Source organism: Podarcis filfolensis (assembly GCF_964270895.1).
Source record: "Podarcis filfolensis genome assembly, chromosome: 4".
Taxonomy (NCBI): Eukaryota; Metazoa; Chordata; class Lepidosauria; order Squamata; family Lacertidae; genus Podarcis; species Podarcis filfolensis.
In genome coordinates this window covers 50,804,635-50,823,350 of record NC_139607.1, presented here as the reverse complement: position 1 = coordinate 50,823,350, position 18,716 = coordinate 50,804,635, and the positions used below count along the sequence as shown (strand labels likewise).

Sequence of the window (18,716 nt, the reverse complement as noted above, 5' to 3'; positions counted from 1 at the left end):
GGTTGTATTGGTGATCCTAGTCCAGGCATAGGCAAACTCAGCCCTCCAGATGTTTTGGGACTACAATTCCCATCATCCCTGACCAATGGTCCTGTTGGCTGGGGATCATGGGAGTTGTAGTCCCAAAACATCTGGAGGGCTAAGTTTGCCTATGCCTGTCCTAGTCAATCATAAATAGGCAAACAAAACTATTTAGGGCAATTTTCCAAATTCAGTGTGTTTCAGGTGAAAGATTTTTGGATGGAGAAGGGATTCAAGTCTGAAGCGAGTAAAGATCTTATTTGTTCTTCATAGAAGTAAATCAGTTCCCCCCCCCATACATCTGGTCCATATACATAGCAATATTTAGAAAATCTACGGTAACTAAATAAGCATATATGGTGGGGGGATGCTAAACTTTTCCAGGCAGTGGGTCACATTGATTCATGGTCCACCTACAGGAGCTGCATGTCAGAGTGAGTGTGGTTGAAGCGTAAGTGGTTGTGGCCAATTTCATTTCTCATTTCTCAAGGGACAGTTAAATGAAGTGGGGGGGGGTCCTTGTAGGAGTTGGAAAAATCTTTCACCTCACCTGAACCTCACAACACAGCAAGGACTATGGGAGTGGTCAGCTTAGTCACCATTTGCTGGTGGAAGCTTTTGACTCTTGCAAGCTTTCATGTGTCAAGCTAGCTTAACTGTTAAAGCGCTCTCACTCTCTCTTTCACACACACACACACACACACACTCCATGACCCTGTCTCTGTCTATCAGGCGCAGCACAGTTGAAGCCTGCATTTGTACCACTTCCTATTAGAGATGCCTTATTTCTCACAAAAGATAACTCTATTTGCAATATTTGGTAAGCCAAGATCTGCTCAATGGCTTCCATTCAAATAAAAAACATGGAAAGGGATCCGCAGCACGTCACCCTTGAACGCAGCAGCAGATTGAAAATTCCTTCAGCTTCCTCTGCATAGCATCGTCTAGAAATAAAACATATGGAGTTAGCACAACGGCTGATTGGATTTTGATTGCTCTGAAACAGAGCCAAGTTTAAAGTGGAGAGTGCAGCCTGAAAGGAAATACAGTAGACACTAGACCATTTATTTGTTTCTGAGAGGGGACCTGGCTGACAGACTGCTTCGAAGGTGGCTAGCAAAAGCAATATGTTTCCATCTGGAAACCATATGGGGAGCTCAGCTAGTATCTTGAAAAATGGCAGAGTTGATGCATGTACCATGAAAGCAGACATCACAGCCTTGTAAAACTGGAGTCGGTCAAGAGCATCACACCTGATGAACGGTCCTGATGAAGAATGGAAAAAGTTCACCTACAAACAGGTGTCTAGTAAAACATGATATAAGCGGTACACTGAAGGGAACTATTGAATAGGTAACAAGGTGGTGTCGGAGACTGGCAAAACACCCCTTCAAAGAAGCTCATTCATTGAAGGCGCATTCATTGGTCCCAAGTGAGTTCTAGGCACATGCAACGAGTTGTGTGGAACCCCACGAGTTGCCAGGGATGGAGAGACACATTCTTTTCCAGACTACAAAATTATGCACCCAACAAGTTCAGTGATGAGTATTACAATGCAGTTTCATGCACATGCCCAAGTGTATATTTCCTGGTTGTGCATGTGTTAAGAAGATCTGTGTATGCAAACTTCCTTTACTGGGCCGGGACATCCAAAAGCTTATCCATTCAAACAGGGCCAAAGGTGCATTGGGTGTATATTTGATCTCAGTAAAAACTAACAGTAGCAATCAAACTGCACTTTATGTTTAATAAGTGGAATGCAGTTATGTCTCTGGTTTTTTAAAAGTAATTAGAGCTGCTGGGGCCTGGCTGTAATCAGGATCCCAGCATGAGGGGGGTGGATTTATCTCTTCCCTCCTGAGGCGCAGTTCCTCCAGAGTCTCCTCCCAACCCCCAGTGACAACAGGATTTTTTTCCTAAGCCTTGAAGCCACGGGGAGGCGTTATGGCTGAGAAGGGAGGGATAAACCTCTCCTCCCTGTGTGCTCCAATCCCAATAGCCATCCCTCTTGCTGACTATGATTAAGTTAATGGGGAAAAGGAAAGATGTAACTACATGTTATGTAAGAAATCTTCGCATTTCATACTTTTTGCAAGGCTAACTTCCTGAATTTTGCTATTCAAGCACTAAATAACAGCATAAAATGTTGTAATGGGGAGGCACCCCAAGTGTTACACATTACAGCAGAAATGAATCTCTCTTTTGCAGCATAATCTTTTTTTATATAAATAAAAAAATAGTGCTGAAGGTGCCACAGAAAACAAAAACAGTAAGTAGCAAGCAACATTTAAAAAACCCAATTTTTAAAATGCATTATCGGCAATTAAAAGTTGGAGATGTTGAAATCAATGGACACCTAAACTGGGGAGATTTTGGGTCTCACCCTCTGGTAAAAATTATACACACACACAATATATATATATATATATATATATATATATATATATATATATATATATATATAATAATCAAGGGCAATGATGAGCTTCTTTAGAAACACTATTCCTTGCAACAGATGTTGCAGCAAAGAAAGTCCTGCTCCATACACTGAAATGCACTGCTCTAAAGAATGGCACACAGGGCAGTAAATTGGAGCACATTGGGGTAAATATACGGGAGACTTAAAATGAAAGTGTTCTAGCAGAACCTCTGTTCAGTTCAAGATAATCCAAATACGACGAAGAACCGTATTTTTTGCACCATAACACTCACTTTTTCCTCCTAGAAAGCAAGGGAAAATGTCTGTGCGTGTTATGGAGGGAATGTCTACGGGTGGCGGGGGGGATCTGCTGCAGTCGTGAGCAGAGGATCCATGGTTCCCCTTTCTTCCCTCCTCCGTGGCTCGCTTTGAAACAACAAAGCAGGAGAAGAGCCGCTGAGTGGGGAGGAGAGAGGGACAGAGAGCCTGCTTCTTTAAAGGAGCAAAGCGGGAGAGGAGAGGAGCTGCTTACACGAGTGTAAGCGACTCCTGTCTGGTTGGTTCCTTTAAAGCAAGCAAGCTCTCTGTCCCTCTCTCCTCCCCACTCAGCTCGCTACATAGCAGCAAAGTTTTTCAGCTCGCTAAGCCGGGGATGAGCGGGGAGGAGGAAGAAAAGCAGAGCCTGCTTGCTTTAAAGGAGCAAAGTGGGAGGGGAGAGGAGCCTTCTCCCCTTAAACCCCTCTTCTTCATTATTAGCAGCATCCTTCTCCACCCACCCCACGCGTGCTCCTTCTCCCTTGAGTGCTTTTCCTTCCCTCCCCACTTAAAACGTGGTTACAAAGCACGGATCCACATGGATCCTCAGGATTTTTGCATTGGGCTACTCCAAACTCACTGTCAGATCACATGTCTGTGGCCACAGCATGAACCACAAAAATCATACATCCACTGTTTCGTTTAGAATATTATTTTTCTTGTTTTCCTCCTCTAAAAACTATGTGCGTGTTATGGTCGGGTGCGTGTTATGGAGCAAAAAAAATACGGTATGCAAATGTTTGAGGAGGCATGTGAAAGATGCATCTTAGAGACACAAGGAATCTACATGTAGTTATCAGAGACTGGGATGGCTACTCCCTGGCATGTCTGCAGATCTTGTGCCTTGTGTCAGAGAGATAGCTCAGTTGGTTAGAGAGTGGGTCTGAATCCATTGCATTCATGTTAGTTGAGATTCCTGCACTGCAGGGAGTTGGACTAAATGACCCTTGGGATGCCTTCCAATTCTATGATTCTATTATTTAGAGCTACTCAGGATGCCAGCATTTTAGAAAAAAGGAGTTGCTGTTTAAATTGGTAGGATATTACAAAGAGGCCCACATATTGAATTTGGATAATTTTTGCAATCAGTATTCAGAATGAACATTTACAGTTGAAGCGAAGTACATATGAAACTTCAAAATCCATGTGCCTGTCTGACAAAAGCTTTCACATACTTAAATGGTGACAGAAAGACCTCAAAACATACAAGAAAACAAAACAGCAGAGGATTCAATTAGTATATTTGAATGTTCTGATAAAATTAACTTCTAGCGTGCTTTCCCCAAACAAAATGAAGGATTCACATTATTATTTATGTTCTTGTGGGTTCTATAATTTACAAATTATTTGCAAATACATCGACAATTTTACTGCTTGTATGGAATTATGACACAGGCAAAAAAGAAAGGACAACAATATTTCGCAGATCATTTTACAAGTGTTTCTGAGCAGCCACAGTGTGAAAAATAAAATGCTTACTTTAAACAATACTGCCCTCTTGTGCTTAAACACAAACTAAAAATTGTCATAATCCCCTCTAAGCCTTCATTAGAAAAAATTCTTGCCATCCAGTTCCTTGACACCGTTAATAGTTTTTATCACGATCCCCCTGTCCCAAGTTATCTTTTTATGTAAGAAATTAGTTCTAATCCTCTGATCATTTTGATTGCCCTTTCCTGCACATTTTCATTCTCCTACATCTCCTTCCTGATATGGAGACCACAACTGCACAGATTATATCAGTTCATTAACTCTGCAATCGTAAAGCTGATCACTTAGGGCAGGGTGTGTGAAAGCAGTTCCCCACTCAGTCCCAAACCCTGCTGAGATCTTGCTAGCAGAGCAAAAGTGAGGTTACAGTGGTGCTCTTGCACATCTGCTCTTTTAACTCCTGACTGGTTTAAATTTCACCTCGGGGGGGGGGGAGTCCTCCCCTGAACAACCCTGAATACCAAGATCTCTTTTGGGCTTATAGCGACATAGGCCCAGGGTCAGTTTCTAGGGGCCATAGCACCAAAACAACTTAGGATGCAATGATCACCTTCCTAATAATCCTTAATTTTAAAAAATTAGTTTTTATTAAGGTTTTTTTTCATGTTACAAAGCAAACAGATAAGCAGGGAAAGGCACATCTATTGTCTCCACTTTCAGTTCATAGTCTTTTTTCACAGTTTGTTTATGTTTGGTGAGAGACACTTTTGTCATAGGCATAGACATCTTGCAGTTGGGGAAGAGATGGGGGTATTGTTCTTTTATTCTATTGCTTATTATCAGTGGCGTAGCGTGGGGGGTGCAGGGGGGGCCGGCCGCACCGGGCACAACATCTGGGGGTTAGGGTTAGGGACGCAAATCCATGGGTTAGGGGGCGCAAATCCACGGGTTAGGGGGCGCAAATTACTTGCCTTGCCCCGGGTGCTGACAACCCACGCTACGCCACTGCTTATTATTGGTGCAGGAGGGTATTGTGGTATTGGTCTTTGTTACTGCTGCCACACATCAAACTGGTTTTAGAATCAAGCTCTTCACCATGATATTTGTCCTTGGTAATTGCAGTTAAGTAATATTCCACCAGTGCATTGGGAGGGGGGGTTGGTTTACCCCAATACCCATCACTTGACACTTTGTTATAATGAATAATTATTTGACATTTTGTTCCCCATTCACCCACTTTGATGATATGCTTTCAGGGCTCTTCACCATGGGTAGGCAAACTAAGGCCCGGGGGCCAGATCCAGCCCAATTGCCTTCTCAATCCAACCCATGGACGGTCTGGGAATCAGCGTGTTTTTACATGAGTAGAATGTGTCCTTTTATTTAAACTGCACCTCTGGATAATTTGTGGGGCCTGCCTGGTGTTTTTACATGAGTAGAATGTGTCCTTTTATTTTTATTTTTTTATAAAATATTTATTGAGATTTTACAAAAAACAAAGGTTTACAGAATAAAAAGAAAACATATAAAAAGAAAGAAATAAAAAAACATACAAAAATACATAAAGTAGAAAAAAGAAAAAGGAAAAATAAAAATGCAAAATGCAAAAAAACGAATAAATAAGAAAAAATTAAAAACAAATCCATTTTTTTGTATCTTTAAATTCATTAGCTTGTTTCCTTGACCTCCTCACACCTCCCCTTTTTGTGTTCCCATTTACATAATTAAATCAACAAATCCTTACCCTCTTTCATTTATCTTAACTCTATATCTTAACATATTATAACTCTATATTTTCATCCATTATCAATCCATTTTTGCATATTCTTATTAATTTTGTTGCTAATGCCACTTATTTTCAATCCAACATCATTTTAACATTCATTAATTTTACAATGTTTCTGTGGATAGTCTTTAAATTTCTTCCAATCTTCTTCCACCAACTCTTCTCCCTGGTCTCAGATTCTGCCAGTCATTTCCGCCAATTCCATATAGTCCATCACCTTCATCTACCACTCTTCCAGGGTGGGTAAATCTTGTGTCTTCCAATACTTTGCAATAAGTATTCTTGCTGCTGTTGTTGCATACATGAAGAAAGTTCTATCCTTCTTTGGCACCAATTGGCCGACTATGCCCAAGAGAAAGGCCTCTGGTTTCTTCAGAAAGGTATATTTAAATACCTTTTTCATTTCATTATAGATCATCTCCCAGAAAGCCTTAATCTTTGGGCACGTCCACCAAAGGTGAAAGAATGTACCTTCATTTTCTTTACATTTCCAACATTTGTTATCGGGCAAATGATATATTTTTGCAAGCTTGACTGGTGTCATGTACCACCTGTATATCATTTTCATAATATTCTCTCTTAAGGCATTACATGCCGTAAATTTCATCTCTGGATAATTTGTGGGGCCTGCCTGGTGTTTTTACATGAGTAGAATGTGTCCTTTTATTTAAAGTGCATCTCTGGGTTATTTGTGGTGCATAGGAATTCATTCCCCCCCCCCCCGAAATATAGTCCGCCGCCCCCGCCCCCCCAGAGTCTGAAGAACAGTGGACCATCTCCCTGCTGAAAAAGTTTGCTATCTTGCCTATCTGCCTGATTCCCAGAGACAGGAAAGAGAAGCAGCAATGCGTCCCTCTTGCTGGCCAGAGGGTGGTGTTCTGGCAGAAGCGGGGAAGTGGTAGAGAGGGTGGGGTGCCGCCTCTTGCACTTATGCTGCCAGAGGTGCGAGCTTCACACCACCTTCTTGGTGGGCTGGCTCTGCATGCAATAAATCATGTTCATTTTAGTAAAGCTTTCTACAATTTACCTGAGAAGTTGCACATTTTTGTTAGATAGCCAAGTTCACACCACCAGACCTGGCAACTTGCTTATTTTTACTTTGTCAGTTAGCCTTAGAACTATTATCTCTTGTCGCTTCTATATAATCATCTCAGTTATTAAGGTAATCGCCTCACAAAAGTGACTCAGATGCTTATCTGCCCAAAATCTTCTACAGTGAACTCTTGCAACATCTTTGCAACCTATCTTCCTTCAGTCATTCACACCTTTCCTGTCCAACTATGTCTCTGTCCAGTTTCTACTTCAGATACATTTAAATAAACTTGCATTTTTTTCCCGTTTCTTTTTAAAAAGCAACATGACCACCCTTTATTATTTTCTTGCCTTATTTTTTCATCAGCTTGTTCTGCTGCATTCTTCTTGTTTTCTTCATTTGGGAAAGACTTCCTCTTTTTCAAGAAAGTCTCTTTGCCTTTTACAAGTTCCGAGTTCCTTCACTCTACAGTACTTGTTAACCATCCTAGCATCCTCTTGAACTTGTTTGCACCTTTCCAAATCTGGGGGAGGAATTGTATCGCTTTCTATTATAGTGCTATTGAATGACTGCTAAGAATCTTGAAGATATTTGATGCTCTTGGCTCTCCCGTTCAACTTCCTTTCAACTACAGTATTTGTTTTTAGACATTTCCTCTTTGGAAATTGAATATGACTGGGTTGAACTTTCTGGACATCATTTTCATGTATGCTGCATTTGAAAGCACTGTGGTCCCTGTTCCTTAGGAAGTTGCTAGCACTTATTTAAGGAGATGGCAAGCAGATTCCTTCTCCCCATCGTGCAATAAGTGGATATCCACATGTACAGCAGTGCTCCTGCAGCTTATTGCCCAAACAGGGAGACTCTCAAGATCAGGGTCTAGGACCAATTCCTATTTCTCCACTCCCTGCCACCCCAAAAAATATTCCGTGACAAACATTTTTGAATACCGGTAGTTTGTTTTGGAAGGGACTATGGAACTAAACTACATGATAGGATAACTTTCTTTTTATCTTTGAATATCTCAGCTGGGCTGCAGCTGGCTGACCAGTCATGAAAATAAAAAATGAAGAGTTTGCTGAGCAACATAGTGGATGAATTTAGATGTGGCACAAACATGCGTACAGCCCCTAGCTTGATTTGAATGAAGTATACACCCCTTTCAAGATCAACTCTTATTTGGCATTCTGAAAAATATACAGCAAACAAATAATAAATTAGCACGAACAACCGATTTTTTTTTAAAAAATCTACATATTAGATGCTAAAGTAATCAGGTTATAGTACATTTTATACATATAAAACAATCTGGCTATGGATGCATCTTCAGCTATCTGCTTCCAGTTACGTAGAACTGCAATCCTTTGAAATAAACTCCCAAGTCACTTGGCAAGGGTCACATTTAATAAGAGTTAAATGGTACGTAAATGTGTCGGACATGCTAAAGATTTTTTAACATCTGCTCCAAATAAATACAAAGAAGAACTTAAGTTGGTTATTTTAAGACCATCAAGATACCATTCAGGTGACAAAATTATTAAAATATGTTTCAAACTCAGCAAACAACATTTCTGTAACACAAATTCCATGTTAAGCCATTGTGGCTGGCCACAACACAAGAGTCTGGCGGCCACATGTGGATGAAAGAATGAGGTCAACTTTCTTCACTTTCAAACATGAAAGACTTCTTTTCAAGTTCAGCTGAGAACATCCCTTTCAATATCAGATTATGAGCAGGTGATTTCCAGAAAGCCACTGGCATATACCGTATGTTTAATGGTATTTATATTAATTATAATTCACCTTCTCCCTAAGGTCAAGAGATACAACAGAACCTTCAGTCCAATGCAGTGAAGCTCTTATGATGTTCTCAATGCCACCTTTTCCTCCTCTCTCATTTTCACATCATCCAATTGTTTTCTTCTTTCCAGTATCAGCTTTTGAACACATTCTGAATATAAACCATGGCTATGCATTACTTTTACTAGATGTGGGAATGGAAGCTGAGACACTGCTCTGCCTAGAGGCAGAAACAGTCAATGAAGAGTGGAGCCCATATAGTGCCTCTGCAGAGGCTGCAGGCTACAGCCCGTAATGGACCATATCGGCTAAGACTGATAGGACTTGGGAGTCAATATAGGAGCCAACTCCTTGGGGTTTGGGGCCCCCAATAAAATATTAAAGGGGCCTGCCCCCCCCAAGTTGATGGGCATTGCCATTCAAATGGTGTGCATGCATCATGTGATCAATTATGCAGGGCGAAGCTTACCCCATTATTTTTTTGAAGTTGGAACCCCTGAGAGTCGACATCTAGAAGGCACTGTGTTCACTACCCTTTTGTTAAAATTGTGGATTGAATTCCGTAATTTACAAGCTACCTGCTGCCAACAACCCTATCTCCCTTGAGAGTTCACCAAAAAAAGTGCTGGCAACCACATGTGATATGGGAGATCCATTTTCAGATCTTTTAAGAGCGAGCTTTAAACATGCTTAGGAGCAACCAAATTTGATCAGTGTGATTCTGGAGAGTGGGGAAGCTTTTAACATATGTTGCATCTGTGTTTTGTACCATTTCCCCTCACGATACAATAGATTATGAGTTAACTACCGTCCCCCGTCCCCCAGCATTGCTGTTATTAAATTTACCTCTTTGGTAGTTACACATTTTGATAGCTTCTCACCTGCATTACAGCTATGATCTCATTATAGTCTCGTGTTAGCGTGAAAATGCCCTAACTGCAAATAGGCTGATCATGTACTCCACATGTGGGAATCGAGCCATACCAACAAACCTCTGCATCAGACTCATAGCTCCCTACATTTCAGTCCTATGTATGTCTACTCAAACAAACTGAGCTCAGTGGGGCACTCTTCCATGTATGTATAGGAGATCAGCATTTTGCTATTCCTAGCACAAGACTGTCACATATTAAACAGTGGCTACAGCCAATATTTAACCTAACCAATGAATTATGCAAAGAATGGTTAAATGCCTAACAAACACTGGTGATGAACTAGAGAAATATGTACACTACACAAACTACTTTACCAAAATCTACTCGTGGACTGCTTACATCACATACTAATATATGGAGTCAGCCTGAGCCAAACAGTCTGGGGCAGATTGGTGTATCAGTGACAAGCTACTTATAAATGCTATGGATGTAGTGTATTGTGATTACAGTAATGCCTTCGACAAATTTCCCCATGATATTCTTGCAGAGAAGCTGGTAAAATGTGGGCAGGATAAGGAACTATTAGGTGGATTTGTAGCTGCTTGACTGACCAAACCCAGAGAGTGCTCATTCATGGTTCTTTGTCACCCCGGAAAAAAGTGACAAGTGGGGTGCTGCAGGATTCTGTCCTGGGTCTGTTGTTCTTCCAACATCTTTATAAACAACTTGGATGAAGGAATTGAGGGGGTGCTCATCAGATTTTCAGATGACACCAAACAGAGGGGTAGCTAATGCTGCAGGAGACAGACTCGGGATTCGAGATATTAACAGTTTGGAGAACTGGACCCCAACTAACAGAATGAAACTAAATAGAGACAAATGTCAGCCCTACACTTAAGACAGCAAGAAAATGCTGCACAAATGTAAGACGGGGGGCATTTGGATTGCCTGTTGAACATATGAGAAGAATCTAGGGTCTTAGTAAACCACAAGCTTAACACGAGTCAACATTGTGATGTAGCAGCAAAAAAGCTAATGCTATTTTAGGCTACATCAACATAAGCATAGTATCCAGATCAAAGGAAGCAACAGTATCACGCTATACTGCCTTGGTCAGGCCACATCTGGAACACAGTGTCCAGTTCTGGGCATCAGAATTTAAGGACATTGACAAGTATCTTCCTTCATTCGAGGCTTTTAAGCAGAGGTTGGATGGTCATCTGCCATGGATACTTTAGCTGAGATTCATGCATTGCAAGGGGTTGGACTACATGACCCTTAGGGTCCCTTCCAACTCTACAATTCTATGATTCTATGAATAATCCACAAGCTTGCAACTCTTGATGTATGCTTTACTTTAGTGACATCAGAACCCTTGGGGCATCCGGCCCCTCTGGCAGCCACCATGAATGGTTGGCAGGTGTCATTTACTTGAACTAATATGGAAGATTGGTCACAGACGTACCATTATGCAGAACTTTGTAATGAAGAAACTAGGATTTCATATGGCCAGGAGGAAAGGATTCTAAACAAACAAATCTACTCCAAAGAAGCTTCATTTAAACACAGAATGTGCAAGTTTATCCATATCAAGTACAGTTTCTAACTAAACATACAAAAATAAAGAACTTTGATCACTAGGAGTCTTTTATTAATAGACAAACCATGTTATCCGGAGTTTTACCTTGAGGGATTAAGAAGTGGAAGACAAAAAACCAGCTTTCTAGGACAGTAGTTCAGGGTTTTGTTTCATTAAAAAAAACAACAACAACCCGCATACAACCCTGAATTAATAGTTATCAAAATAAAACTTCAAGAAACCCACAGAGATAAATTAAATACCTGGTATACTTATACAGAATTTTCACAGAATGAGAACAAATGCGGGTCATACAAAGCAAACAGATCACTCCCCAGGAAGGGGAAGAAGTTTAAATAACATCCTAGAGAAGGTAATCCAAATGGGGTGGTATTACTATTTACTTCCATTCTTGATATACAATAATGAAGTGAAATTACTTTTGTTTCCAACAGTGCCAACCTAAACACCACCAACATGAAGGTGCTTTACTTTGAAAAAAAATAAATCAGGAGCTGGGGTGGCTTAAGTGCACCAATTATCTAAGTTATAAATAATTATATCTTAAGGAATTAGGCATCAAACTTTAGCAAAAACACCTTAAATACTAGCACTCTGAGCATTAAAAGTTTTAATCCATTTTGAATAAAAAAAGCCTAACTTAAGTTTTTGCTTGTTTTGTAACAAAAATTCACACAAAGAAAAATCTTAGGCTCAAGTGGTCACCTGTATTCTAATGGTCTCAAATTTACAGTATGGAAGCCACATATCTGACAGCGAAGCTTTTTATTGACATATTTATAAAATCAGGAAGTGTTTTATCCCCCTTAATTACCGATTATTTCAAGCTGTGTTTTTCAGAAATCGATAGCACCGCTCATTTTAACAGGTTGTTACTTTGGGTGCCTATTTATCATATATCTGGTGTGTGTTTTTAATCAGTAACCACTTTTAAGTTGTTTACAATATACAGTATGAGAGGCTAGTCTGTCACTGATATACGGGTTCTTAAAACGCCAGGCTGTTCATTCATCTGTTCTTTAAACACGCTAATATGGTAAGACATAGGTAGTGTCTGCAGCACCATAATACTGTCTAAACAAACAGCTTTTAAGCTGTGTTTGCCTAATGTTTTATTCAGCCCCCTCCCACCACTTACTATATTTAGCAAAATACCATTGAAGACAAAAGTTTGCCCCTTACAATGAGGCACATTTTGGCATATGTGCTAAATGCTGCTACACAGGCAGGCATGTGCAAGTCATATTATGAAAAGGAGAGCCTCCACATTTAACTTTTTCATAGAAAAATATAAATATATTCCCTGAATTAGAGGAAGAGAAGATTCAACGTCTTGCTAGTATCACTAGCAAAAGGAAAGTAGGCTAGATTTTCCTGTCAAGGTTACATTTCACAGTCATCTTCATCATCTGCATATCTTACAGTTCTCCTGCCCCCATTTCTAGTTCTAATTTTGGAACGTCGATTCCCTCTTTTATACTTGGTATAGTCCAATTCCTCAGAATCATTCTCTTCATTCACTTTTGGCCGTTTCCTTCTCTGCGGTATTTTGGAAGGTTCAGAAAAGCCATCATTTAAAGTGTCATCTATTGAAATGGCTTTCCTTTTCCTCTTTTTTGTCTTTCTAGTTCTCCTAGTGTCAATATTTTTTGAGTCTGTTTGAGATTCTGAAGCAGAAGAATAATTGGAACTGCCATCAGGTTCCGGTTTTGAGTTCCTTGAAGTTCCAGGGTTTTTTGACAAAGAACTTCTTTGTTTTCTCTCTCCTTTTCCAGTCTCTGTCGTACTCCTCATATTTCTATCACTATCTTCTTTTTCCAATTTGGAAACATTATGGTTATCAGAAAGTAGTGGCTGGCTTGAATCTATGTGCTCTGCAGACATGCTACTGGAGGATTCGTCTTCAGAAAATTCTACTGCACGTTTTTTCCTTTTAGGAACTGTTTTACGCACAGGTGTGAGAGATCGTCTCCTTGGGGCTCTGCTCTGTCTGCTCTTTTGTTCCACCACACTTTCTACTTCAGAGTCCAAATGCTTCTGCTCTGGTTCTCTGCTAGATTTTTTAGCTCTGTAAGAGGAGGTCTGAAACTGTTTCTGTCTGAGCTCACTTTCCTTTAGTTCTGCTTCACTTTCAGAGGCTGAAGGTGCAACATCCAGTATCATCTTTCTGGCCGCAGCAGAGGCATTGCGATGAGGCAATTTTCTGTACCTGCTTTTAGGGTGTCTAACTTCTGAACTTGAGAACTCTTCCTTGGCATCACTAATTAGCTTGATTTTGCTTGCAGCCACAGTAGCACTACGGCGTGGGATTTTCTTTCCATTAGGGGTTTTGATATTGTTCGTTTCACTATTCAATTCTGCAGAATTTCTGCAATTCTTCCTGTTCCGGAGTAATACTGGACTTTGCCTTATAACTCGGGTTGATTCTACAAGAGAAAAGTTTTAAATTTCAAAATACTTTATTCCCAACAGAAATGAGTGCATTTAGACAAATGATATACTGAAGTAATAATTCAAAACCAAACTCTATTATATAGGAAAACAGTACAACTGTGAAATTTAAGGACCATTAAAATATTTTTAATAATGAAAGTTCTAAGCAGACTTTTAATGTTATAAACACTTCACACTGCCATGGGCAGCAAGTACCCACCAATAATCCCATACACACGTCCCTAGGAGGAAGCAGCATGGAACTCAATGAAACTTACTTCTGAGTAAGTTTCATCGACAGTGGAATTTGCTGCCAAGGAGTGTGGTGGAGTCTCCTTCTTTGGAGGTCTTTAAGCAGAGGCTTGACAACCATATGTCAGGAGTGCTCTGATGGTGTTTCCTGCTTGGCAGGGGGTTGGACTCGATGGCCCTTGTGGTCTCTTCCAACTCTATGATTCTATGATTCTATGATTCTATGAGTAGACATGCATAAGACTACACTGTTAGCATGGCAGGCAGTTCTTTAACTTTCTAATTCTTTATCATTCAGGATGAACTTGCAAAACTTATTTCTTATTTTGACCAATAAGGAGACTCTTTTAATCTATTTCAGTACACCAGATCATTGCCATTATTTTCTATAAAGCTCAGTATTTCACCTAGGCATTTTCTTTGTTTGTTTTGCCTTCTCTTCTATAAATACTGTAGGGTTCTACATACCCCAATAGTTTTTATGTTTGACACTGTTTTTGCAATGCTGATACTGTTTTAAACAGACTTTATGGGTTAAACCACAGAGCCTAGGACTTGCCGATCAGAAGGTCAGCGGTTCGAATCCCCGTGACCGGGTGAGCTCCTGTTGCTCGGTCCCTGCTCCTGCCAACCTAGCAGTTCAAAAGCATGTCAAAGTGCAAGTAGATAAATAGGTACCACTCTGACGGGAAGGTAAATGGCATTTCCGTGCGCTGCTCTGGTTTGCCAGAAGCGGCTTAGTCATGCTGACCACATGACCCGGAAGCTGTACGCCAGCTCCCTCGGCCAATAAAGCGAGATGAGCGCCACAACCCCAGAGTCGGTCACGACTGGACCTAATGGTCAGGGGTCCCTTTACCTTATATATTTTAAACACAAGCCATTGCACTTTATTTCCAGCTAGTGCTTTAAGAGGTCCATTGGCTCCCAACAGTGTTAGCCTTACCAGTTCCCTCAGGCACCGATATATTAGTACAACGAACATTACCTTTTCTAACAGCTTCTCTCTTTTGTTTCTTTTTCTTGTGTTGCTCTGTTGTGGCATCACTACTATTGGAGCAGGATTCAATTTCCAAATCAGAAGTACAACTGGAGTCCACTGTGGATTTATATTTGGGCTTTCTTGAAAGTTCCTTGGTTTCTGGCAGAGAGTCTGTTCCATCCTCTCTATGTTCTACATCAGATTTTGCAGTGGCTTTGCTGCGATTTTTGTCTTTTGATTTACTAGAAGAATCTACAGTCTTCTGAGAGTCATGCTTCTTCTTAACTTCCTCACTGCATTGGTCTAACTCAGAATCTAGTTCAGATTCATAACTGGCTACAGTACTATGCAAATATATAGAAGGTTTATCAAGACTTCTGCCCTTTGGCATATGGCTTTTGGGGTTATTTTCGGAAACTTCCACCCTGGGTTTTATATTAGGGGATTCATCACAAACAGTTCTATGCTTGCGCCCATAGGCTTTAACATGCCTGTTTCTTCTTAAAGCACTATCAGAATCTGAACTATTTTCAGACTCACTATCATATCTCTTAGCAGAAACAGCTGACTCAGTCTGACGACACTTTCTTCTGCTATATCTCCTATTTTTTCCTTCAGACTGTTGGTCTCCATCCCCTGAACTGTTTGACCTCCTAGTTGTAGAAACTGCATTGTGGTGGTTCAGCTTTTCATCATTTTCAAAGCCTCTGGTTTCCACATCATTTATGTTCCTCAGTTTATAAGCTGCCACAGTAGCACTTTTACGAGGCAATCTTCGGTAACCGTGATGGTGGCTATTTTGTATTTTATAAACTCCCTCTTCTTGAGAATCACTTTCATGCCTCCTTTTCCTGGCAGAACGTCTGCACCCATTCTCTTGGATGACACATTCTATAAAGGCATGCAAAGATTATTATATAAAAGCAGACCTGGCATGTATAGGACAATATTAAACATTAACAAAAGCTAGTTTCATTGAAAAAATTGTACATTTACAGACTACTTATTAAAGTTAAGCAGCTAGTACATGCATACATCTGACAGTAAGATATAATCCACCTGTCATTAATCCACATCCACACGAACAAATCAGCCCCATGTTACACTCAGTGTTCCACAAACTTCAGTGCTTGAGCTAACAAAGTGTTCTCAAAGGCTTCTAAAGAACAGATTTAGGAGAGGAGTTTTCAGGGAGAAATAGAAGGTCCATTTGTATCAGTAGGATGCCGCAACTGGACAGCACCCCAGATATTTGACTTTTAAGAAACAAGTTCTATATCCTCAGTTTAATATTACATAGCATGTACTACTTCAAAACAAAATTCAATTAAGCAAGGTCTTTTAAATCAACCATGCCTGCAATAGTTAGTGACTAGGAGCGACCAGGATTGCTATCTTGAGAACTGTTGTGCTGCTTAAATCCCAGATTATAATCTAGATATATTTTATTCATCAAAATTCAAACTCTGCTGAATACTGGATAATTTCACTTAGAGCGGCTACAAGGGAAAAGCTTTTTAAATCTGGAATGTGCATTAAATCACATTTTATACATTTAAAATACATCACCTTTCCTGGTGTTTTTCCTTCTTTTTGTTGAGTTGCTGCTATCAGTTCCAGACTCTAAATCAGATGAGCACTTGGAGCTATCTTTGGGTAGTCTTGACATCTTAGAAGACCCTCTGCTCTCTGAAAAAGTGACACGCTCATCCTCTTTCCCTGACTCCAGTCCTTCATCCGAGTCACTTAATACCTTAGCTTTCTTGAAATGAGTTGGTACTCTTTTACAGGTTTGTTTTTCTAAACCGTTGCATTTCTCTGGTTCAGAATCTGCCTCAGAGATATTTCTGTTATTACTTCTGGATGCAGAAGGTAACTGGTAAGAAGCTTTCTGAATGCTCCCATCCTCTGAGTCATCTTCTGAAAATTCAACAGGGGATTTTATTTTTGGAGATGCACAGTGGGTAGCTCTTTGTGACTGCTTCTGGCCATTAATGTGACAACCCTTTAGTGTTTTTTGCACACCATTTTCAGAATCTGAGCTCCCACTATCAGATTCACTAGCATGCTTTTTTCGAACAGCAACAGCACCTGAACCAGCTTTGAAGGTTTTCCTTCGGTTAGATTCTTCTACTTCCTTGTCACTTTCAGACTGTATGGAACTTTCCTCAGAGTCATTTAGCAATACTTTTCTGGCTGCAGCAGAAGCATTGCGATGAGGCAGTTTTCTGTTTTTGCTTCCAATACCAACACTTTCTGAACTGGATAGCTCCTCTTCTACATCACTCATCAGTCTTAATTTATTAGCTGCTACAGTAGCACTTCTACGTGGAACTTTTCTGTGCCTTCCAGATCTGTTACACAAAGTCTCATACAGCTCTTTTGAATTATCCATTTCTCTTTCAGATATTCTTTTTCTGGTAGTTCTTTGGCTATTTCCGTTCTCTTGATAAGCTGGACACAAAAATGAGAAGGTTTACTTATGTTGAACATTTTAAAATGTGTACAATTTGCCTGTCACTAAGCTCAGAACCATGCAAAGCTCTGGAACAATACACACAGGTCCCGCTTACTGAATGAAATGTGTTCCCTGGAAACTGTTCATTAGGTGAGCATTTGTATAACAAGTACACAATTTCCACTATTTCCTGTAGAAATCGTATTTCTAATGCAGAATCTGCCCACTCCCTTTTCCCACTCCTTCCATGGTGTCTTCCTGAAATGGCTACAGCCAATCATCCAAAGAAAGACAAAGTAAAAAGCTCATTTGACTGAACTCTCCTGCTTTCTGATTTGTCCAATCTTGCTCCGCACTCCATCTCTGCCTGAAAATGGCTGCCACTGACTAGCAAAGCAAGCAAACAAACCAAGTAGTAAGGAAGCAGGCAACCTGGATAAGTGACTCTGTGGAGCACATAACAAGTTTGGGGCATATGAGCATGGGGATAGCGAAACCTGCATGTATTTCATGAAACTGTATAGTGGAAATCTAATCCACTTTAGAAATAGATTTAAAATATCTCCACAATCACTCACAATACTATAGCAAGAGAGACGTTTGAGAGAATCTTGGCACAACTGCATTTTAGTCTAGCATTTTCCCTACTCAACATTTAAATACATGCAAATCAAGATCAAAAAAGCACACATCGTCACAAGCAGCAAGTTAGTTTCTGGGCTTCAATTTAATTTTCGAGTGTAATTCAAAATACAGAATTTGTCATTTAAAGCCAGGTGTGGGGATCAGTTTCCCTCAAATTACACCAACTTGCCCAAACATATGTCACATGTGACATCAGACATGGGGCAGGTGAATGTGTGACTGCTAAGTCAGGAACTTAAAGTGTGCACCCAATTGTTCCTTGGCAAGTAGGGGTTGTTGACAGTGCCAGTCAACTGACTGGTGCTAACAGAATGCCTTTCAAAGGGGTGTTTTCCCTCCACAGATGGTCTTTGCAAAGGAAAATGTCTTTTGGCAACACCATCTGAATCCATACCATGCCTGAAAACAAACCCATCAAGGTGGCCCATGGAAGGTTAGGCTCTGGGTCAAGGTTACTTCAAGGAATTCCTACTGCATGACTTCAAGATTTCAAGCCATCTGATGGGGCTTGGCTCTCAGCACTTCCACCATGGAGCTCTTTCCCCAGGCAGACCTGCCAGAGTTACTTGCATTTTTAGAAAGCTAGTTAAAGCTCAATATTTTGGATAACCATTTGAGTAGCAACTGTATACTACTGTGCACTATGGCATTTGAATTATCTACGAG

The 18,716-nt window shown here is 40.4% G+C and overlaps 1 protein-coding gene across 2 annotated transcripts in view; it reads right to left on the bottom strand.

The window, feature by feature from the left end:
• Positions 1-11,309: 11,309 nt before the first annotated feature.
• Positions 11,310-18,716, bottom strand: part of BRWD1 (bromodomain and WD repeat domain containing 1) — a 47,941-nt gene continuing 40,534 nt past the window's right edge. Inside the window, exons 40-42 of one of the 2 annotated variants that reach the window (XM_083608741.1) lie at positions 16,517-17,401; positions 14,954-15,838; positions 11,310-13,706 (exon numbers count right to left, since the gene is read on the bottom strand). In XM_083608741.1, the coding sequence (XP_083464867.1) occupies positions 12,664-13,706; positions 14,954-15,838; positions 16,517-17,401 (2,813 nt within the window). In that variant the 3' untranslated portion in view covers positions 11,310-12,663. The remainder of the gene's footprint in view (positions 13,707-14,953; positions 15,839-16,516; positions 17,402-18,716) is intronic. The other variant, XM_083608742.1, reaches the window with a different exon arrangement.